Here is an 8,133-nt window from a genome sequence, read left to right on the forward strand (position 1 = left end):
GAAATGTGTTTTCCGAATTAGGACTGTACGCTGAAATCAGACATCTGAGCGAAAAGTTATAATCGTTTATAGATTTATCACGCCGATTGTAAAAACTGCCGAACTCTGGCCAATTTTTAGTTTAGCTTGATTGAGTCGTTTTTTTCTAAAAACTCTAATGCTAAATTGAGTACATTATGCTCTGAGATCCAAAAGTAGCAATTCAAATTTTCTGCTCTTGTCGCAAGAGAAATCCTCAAGAGAATTTAACCGAAATAATTAGCTTAATTCCTTGATCAACTCTATTCAAATAGTATTTTTTACAACAGCAAAAGCAGAATCATTTACAAATAGATGCAGTTACTTTATTCTCAATATCTTTTAATATCAGTGCTTGCAAAAACTTGCAATCTAAAACTTTTAGACAACAACACAAAAATTTACACCTACTGAAAGTGTAAATGATTGTCACATTTCAATGCTCATAATTCTTTGCATCTTTGTGATGACAAATCTAAAGATACCTCATATAAAAAATTAGAACCAGCTAACTCTTTGAGATCCTGTTTTAGCTTATATTGAAGTAATGGAATCTTTCCTCTAAAAAAAAGAAAAGAAAAAAGAGTAATGGAATCTTGAATTAGCTGTTGCCACAGTATCTGCAGCTACAGGGTTCTGATCCAGATGTTCCATCAACTCAATGGAGCCACATATATATGCATGCTACAGATATTTTACAAGTCATAGGCTTCAATGATTGATATTTATGCGAGAATTTATGGTGTAATATAAAAGTCAATACTCTTCCTCACTTCCTAATCAGGCCATTACAAGTTGACTACAATTTTTTTCCAAGTTTTTGTGGGACCATTAGCCCTATTATGTACTCAATTATTGCAGTTTTATTATACCCAGGTGGAGTCTTCTTCTGGAGATTCTTTTTTTATTGAGAGTGGCTCGTGGTTTTATCAATAGAACTCCACAAAGTTTGGATCCTGTCAAATCACCATTCATTAGGTTCTAATTGCATGGCGCCCGTTGACATTGTTAATATGTTCTTCGAGTGGTCGATCAAACATAGGTTTCTGATTCAATCAAAATACATAGCTCAAATCAAGTATAAAGAAGCTTTCGCAATCTTCGTACTGAAAAGATTCAAAAAGATCAACAAGGTTGTAAGTGTATGAAACTTGGTTCATTCACAATAGCCTTCAACAAAATGTGTAGCTTCTTTGCGGTTTGTTTTGATCTCAGTAATTAGATAGTCTATAATGCAGAGTTGGAGCAACCCTGTATACCAGATTGATCTACTTTTCATCAGGTTTATCAATTAGGAAAGGTGAATTTTTAAAAGACACTCAGGTAATTAAGGCTAGCTATTAATTCAGCATGTACACTTAACTAATCGAAAGTTTGCTAGTAACTACGAAATTTCTAGTTAATCTTTTATTAGAGGCATACGAAATGCCAGATTCAAATTAGTATGTTACGTAATACTGAAACTAATCAATGCCATTCCCAGTGCTGCATCAGGAGTTCAAACAATGCTATAATACACAACTTACGCTGAATTTGTAAAATTATACTTTGCAATAGAACTATTATGCATGCTATTATGGAAGATCGAATTAAAATGGCGATATATGACTTTTTTGATAATTTGTAGTCTTTTTCTAAATTATGTCAACTTAATGTATATTTATTGATGTCATGATAAGCAACATGATTTAAAGATTCTAATTTATATGGAATTTTGGTAATGTAATATATCAAAAGGGCTATGCCCTGGTCAAAATGAAGATCCTCCGTTTTATCGGTATATTCAATTAGATCTCTGCTGGATAAGAATGCCATACTGTATCCACTTGTCTAATCTGAAATTTTGACCCAATTTGTGTTCTCTTATGTACTACTAATATCAGCAACATGCAGATAAGGCATAGGGATATTCATGAGATAAGATAAGGCGAGGCGAAGTAGGAGACAGGGAAATAGAATTTGTTATTTCCTCTATTGTTTCCAACTTGTTCAGAAATGTCTATAATTTAATTCCTTTCATGACGGCGACAAAACAAGCAATCATAGAAGCTATTTTAATGGAAAAGTACGTCAAATGATCTGGCAAAGCAGAGTTTGTGTTGCGACCGAGTTGTTGATTAGCTAATCCATGTTTATATGACGGGCAAATGAATCATCTCAACTTTTTATCATCAAAGTTAACACTGTATGTTCGCCATCTTTCGTATTTAAATTCGGTTTTCATGATCTTCTTATTTATGACTCGTTTTTTTAGGACTCTTTCCCGCTGGGTGAGACGGGTGCGATGCACATGAAACTATTATTCCTCACAAACTCGAATAAATGGTTCTTCCGAAAAGAGAGTATTTCAATAATCTCGTTTCAGATAGTGGAATGAACTCTGTAATACTTTCTATATAGAGGCGGTTTTCATGTGGAAAAGATATTCAAATATCAATTTCTTCACATGGGTTTTGAAGTAAAATGTGGAGTGAAGAATTTCAGCGAAAAGCCTAAAGATCCTCGGGGGACTGTCGGAAATCTACACTGTTTCAAAGACCATTATTTTGGTTTTGTTCTATAACTGGCTGTTATAACATTATCTGACTGTATAAAGAGAGTGCAGGGGAAGACACTTACAGGGTTGGAACTGGCTATCTATGTTCAGTTCCTTGAATTCCTACTGAGTTTAGACCTCTGCCTCTGCAGCAATTCAACTACCTAATCATCTACACTATGTGAGGAAATGAAACAATTTCCCTCCTGATTAAGGACTTTGACAATCCTCTGCTTTGCCCCGTTTGGCCTGCTTTTTGGGGTCCGAAGCAGCCCGCCGTTGCAGTAGGCTAGGAACTTTTGCAGACCTCAGCCCAAAATCGGAATGCACCGCGAGGCCAAACAGGTCCTCTCATTGCATTTCGAGAAATCGTAAGAAACACCCCAGCTTTGTACTGGAAATAAGAAGGGAAGTGCGCCCGTCGGTGAAGTCGATTAAATGTAAGAAAGAAAAACTAGCTGTTGAAGCAAGAAACTGGGGGAATTGCCCTGGCAGTGGCCTTTTAAAGCGTTGCCGGTTATTATTGAGGGAGCGAGTTTTGTAGCTGCTGCTGTCGTCACTCCCTCCTTCCGTCGAGCAGAAAGAACAAAACTAATTGCAGTCCCGTCAGTTTTTGGGCGACTGGACGTTTTTCTTTTTCTTTTTCTCAAGCAACACGTCTAGGCTAGGATTGAATACCATACAAACTTGTAAGGATTGCGAGATTGCCGTTGCCTTGTAGGTGGTGCATTTGATGTAATGGTTTATACTGCAAGTTTGTTGCAAAAGATACAAAATTGCCGTCACACTAATACTTCAACAGCAACAGCAACAACAACAACAACAACAACAACAACAACAACGTAAATAAGTTTAAAGCTCAAATAAATAGGTAAATAAAGAGTACAGAGTATCAACCAAGACGCAGGAGGCCTTGATAAATGTGAGCCCTCCTCTCCTGTCGGTAATAGAAAGCAAGGTGTAACAAATACTGTCAAAAGCAACATAAACAGTGGTAGCAATATGTCTTTCTCAAGATAACTCAAGGCCATTCTACTTCGATTCAGGCTAAAACTATATGTTAAAAAAAAATTTAAAAGAAACTCATTCAGACAACCCAGCCTTGCTCCTCAGATGCTCCTTGAATTCCATGATATCTCCCTCCCACCTTGTCACAGCTTGATTCTCGCACACCCAAATCTCCTGCGCCACCTGATTGATCAACCTGAAATCGTGGCTCACCAACACCAGACCACCATCCCACTCGTTCAATGCTTCCGCGAGCGAATCGATCGTCTCAATATCAAGATGGTTCGTCGGCTCGTCAAGCAGCAGTAGGTGCGGCTGCCTCCACGCGAGCCACGCAAAAATAACCCGACTCCTCTGCCCGTCCGATAAGTTCTTCATCGGCATAATTTGGGCTTTTCCTGAAAGCCCAAACTTCCCAATCGCAGCCCGCATCCTCTCCTCTTCATTTCCAGGGTATTCCCTCATCATGTACAACAGAGCTGACATTTCGAGATCGAGCTTCTCCGCCAAGTGTTGATGGAACTGCGCGATCCTAAGGTGATTATGCCGTCGGACCATACCATCCAAGGGAACCAGGTCGCCAGTCATAAGCTTTAGCAAAGTGCTTTTTCCTGCCCCATTAGGGCCCACCAATGCGATCCTTGAATCGAGATCGACCCCGAAGTCAAGGTTCTTGTATATGAGATTATCTGGTGTGTACCCAAAGGTAACTTCGACGAACTGGAGAACAGGCGGGGGAAGTTTCCCTACATCAGTGAAGCGGAAGACTAATACCTTGTCTTTTACGACCCTTTCAGTGAGTCCACCGCGCTCCATCTTGGCAAGGGTCTTCTCCTTGCTCTGGGCCTGGCGTGCCAGCTTGGCAGACCCATGGCCAAAGCGGGCTATGTACTCCTTCATGGAGGATATCTGCTCCTGCTCCCACTTGTACTGCTTCATTTGGTTCTCTTCGAGTTCAGATCGGGTCTGGACATACTGGTCGTAGTTGCCAGTGTAGAGCTTGAGCTTCTTGTTCTGCATGTGGATGATGTTCGTGCACACGCCATTGAGAAAGTCCTGTGAGTGCGAGATTACCACAAGGATGCGGTCAAACTTCTTTAGCATCTCCTCCAGCCAAACACATGCTTCAAGATCTGCAGTACAGTGAGGAATAAATATTAGTTTAGTCTAGGAGTAGTTATTCCAACTACTGTAACTTTTTTTTGGTTCCAATACATAGACACAGAAGGAAGACAAAGGATCTTTGGCATTGAAAAATACTCTTCATGAACAGGAAAAATTAGATGCATTTTATACCATAAGAATATAAGAAAAGTATAATATGCTTCTTTTTTAGGAGATATTCACATAAAAGGACTTGAAACTTTACCAAGATGGTTTGTAGGCTCATCGAGCAAAAGGATAGTAGGGTTCATAAATAGAGCTCTAGCTAAAGCAATCCTCATCCGCCAACCACCAGAGAAGTCTCGAGTTTTCTTTGCTTGCATCTGTTTATTAAAACCTAATCCGTACAAGATTTCAGCTGCACGCTTCTCAGCAGTTGCTGCGTCAATTGCCTCCAACCGCTCATAAATTCGTTCCAAAGTTTCTCCACCGCCACCGTCCTGGAGAAAAATTACACTTTTAGCATTACACAAGAACATGACTAATCCACTTGTAACAGAAAAAAGAGAATGAAGAGGCTTCATGGTCTAAATACAGGAAAAAATGGAGTTCAGTTTGCACACAAACTCCAACTCCACCCTGGTTTTTGCATTTTGTAACTTTGGCCATCTCCATTAGTATAATTTCTATGTAAATTATTACTTGCGCAGACTAAAGATGCCCCTGACTAGAATCCTAATGCGCTTACTCATCACAAGGTGTTGCCAAAGGTGAAAAAGGTTGCTAAAAATGAGAAAAATGGGCCATAGTTGCAAAATCATAGGAAAGTTAATAAAACTTTAAAGGGAATATGAAACTAAGCTGACCTCAGCGGCCAAAATCTCAGCTTCTTTCTCTAGCTTCATCCTTTCTTCATCACAATTGATGACTGCTTCTAGAGCCGTCATGTCTGAAGCTTCAATCTCTCGGGTGAGGTGATAAATATCCATATGTTCAGGGATCGGGAGCTCTCTACATCCTATTGCTGTAAGAAGTGTAGACTTCCCACAGCCATTCAAGCCAAGAAGACCATATCGTCTGAAAGCAAAAAATTGCACTCATCAGTTACATCAATCACATCAACAATTAAACTATGACCGTTACTCCATTAGGAGGTTTATGTGCGAACAAACATTGCTGTACCTTCCATAGTTGAGCTCCAGTTCAGAATCTACTATAAGGTCATGCCCGTGAAAAGTTAATGATAAAGACTCTATCTGCAATATACGCAGAACATGAGTGAGTTTAAACTGTTAACAATATAGAAGCAATGATGAAAGAGATTGTGGTATACACATGTTGAGAGATCATGCAAAGGATCGTCAAAGAAAAAAAAGGGGGAGCATCAACTTGAATTAAAGCAATAAAAAGAAAGCCTACAAATTCAATACGCAACTTTACCATGCAAAAGGGGTAATCAATACTTTAACATTAAAGTTTGCAGTTCTGCACTAACGGAAATGAATTCCTTTTAGTATCAATCTGATCTAGCAAGTCGAACACTAGTCCAGAGCATCTTAATCAAAAGAACAAGTATCATATGCCGTAACACATAATCAGACGAGGCAGGGTTAACTGAAACTGTTACAAAGCACCATATACCTCAAGCAAATAAAAGATAGAAGTGCCACTTCTTGCAGTTCACTATTTGCGTACATGCAAACAAGATAAGTATTACTCAATATTACAAAAGTCGGTAGTACACTCTTAACCAAAAGAGCTCAGTTTTGGATTTGCAACTACCTAAAAATAAGAAACCGACGAGCATCTGTTTTGGACAACAGTTTTGTGGAGAAATCTCGAGAGTAAGAAATAACTCAGATTTCATTGGTGTCTAGTACAGAAGCAATGCCATACATTCTTGTGCAATTTAATATCGATAGTAATACACCAGCAATTTGATTCACTCCATAAAATTTTATCGCAATTAAAGAAGCATTTCTGAATAAAGGTTAAGTATCCTAGATCAATTGATTACACGAAAAGAAAATAATAATAATAACAATAATAAAACACATATCACATCTACAGAAGACAATAGTGCATCTGTAAGAGAAGGGAGAGGCCGTATGAATAACAGCAGTGGAAAGGGACAAGAAAGTGATTTCGTACCAAAATAACAAAAGAAATTGCTTACTAATCCAAAAGAATAGGTCCAAATCTCACAAATTTCCTCTGAAAAGCGCCTTTTTCTTGACAATTTCCACAAAATTTACATACAATCGCAGCACAACTCATACCGCAAAATTCAGATCATTCATTTAATTGCGAGAAAAAGAACATGGGATATACCATGGCATTAAGAAAACGCAATCAGAAGCTAAATAGCGCATACATGGATATCTCTGGAGAGGGGATGAGATGCGAGAACTCCGGTGCACGTCCGATCCGATAGGTGGAGCGATCCGACACCGTCGGCGAGCTTCTCCGCCGCCCCATTCTGCGCCTCCGCGGCGGCCCTCGACGACGACGACGACGCCGCCGCCGACGACTTCCCCCCCCTCTTCGCCGCCGCCGCCGCCTTCTTCGCCGCGGCCTTCTTCTTGCTCGCGTCCGAAACCATTCTCCTGATCCCAACAACAACACACACAAAAAAAAAAACCCTTAAAAAGAAACTCAAAGCAGATCCAAAAAACGCACGATCGATCCCAAAAAAACGAGACGACGAGAAGTAAACCCTAGATCTAAGCAAAAGAAGGGGGAAAAACGCTTACGAAACTGGGGACGAGATGCGCGAAAGGGATTCGGCGGCGAGGGTTTGGAGGCGAGCTAGGGTTTCGAGGCGTTCTCTGTTGGAATTAGGGTTGTCCGAATTTTTTTTTATTTATTCAAAAATTCAAAAAAATAAATAAATAAGTATTTTACGGTAATTTCCTTTCTCCGCCGAGAGAGGAAAACTATACCCTTGCGATCGAAGGGTTCGAGGGTTTGGCAAAGAGGAGCATGGTCTATATTTATACTACAAGAGTTCTCCTCCGTTTTTTAATTATTATTTTATTTATTGGAAAACTTCAAAATACCCCCTACAGCATAACATATTCACAGATGCAGTTATTTGTAGCTCCAATTATAACTATTGTTTTTTTTTTTTTTAAGCAATAGGTAGCTCGCTACCTGCTTCATTCATTGAAAAAGTGAACTAAGCTACAGAGGTGAGGCAACACGGGCCTCGAAAGAGTTAAAAAAAAAATAGAAAAAAAAAAGAAAAAAGAAAAAAAGAAAGAATCCTAGCGATTACAGTGGTGCAAATTTAATGACAGATAGTACTTCCATTGGTCCGTCAACAGTTTAATCTTATGCATACACAGCAATGGATCTGGATTGACCGATCTGAAGATCGTACCGTTCCTAACTTCCCAGATAATCCACCATCAAGCTATTAAACCGGTTGGTCCCGAAAGTGGGGATGGCGAGTCCCTTCTACTTAT

The 8,133-nt window shown here is 39.4% G+C and overlaps 1 protein-coding gene across 3 annotated transcripts; it reads right to left on the minus strand.

Moving 5' to 3' along the window:
- LOC109703600 (ABC transporter F family member 1-like) lies at positions 3,398-7,641 on the minus strand. 3 transcript variants are annotated; one of them, XM_020224278.1, is made up of 6 exons: positions 7,425-7,641; positions 7,041-7,272; positions 5,849-5,922; positions 5,533-5,743; positions 4,932-5,166; positions 3,638-4,695 (listed from the first exon to the last, which is right to left on the minus strand). In XM_020224278.1, the coding sequence occupies exons 2-6, from the start codon at positions 7,266-7,268 to the stop codon at positions 3,638-3,640; spliced, it is 1,806 nt and encodes a 601-aa protein (XP_020079867.1). In that variant the 5' UTR covers positions 7,269-7,272; positions 7,425-7,641. The 3 variants fall into 3 exon arrangements, with proteins under 3 accessions (XP_020079868.1, XP_020079867.1, XP_020079866.1); XM_020224277.1 differs by having other exon boundaries at positions 7,420-7,641; XM_020224279.1 differs by lacking the exon at positions 7,425-7,641 and having other exon boundaries at positions 3,398-4,695; positions 7,041-7,268.

This window comes from Ananas comosus, linkage group 25 (genome assembly GCF_001540865.1).
Source record: "Ananas comosus cultivar F153 linkage group 25, ASM154086v1, whole genome shotgun sequence".
NCBI classification, from domain to species: Eukaryota; Viridiplantae; Streptophyta; class Magnoliopsida; order Poales; family Bromeliaceae; genus Ananas; species Ananas comosus.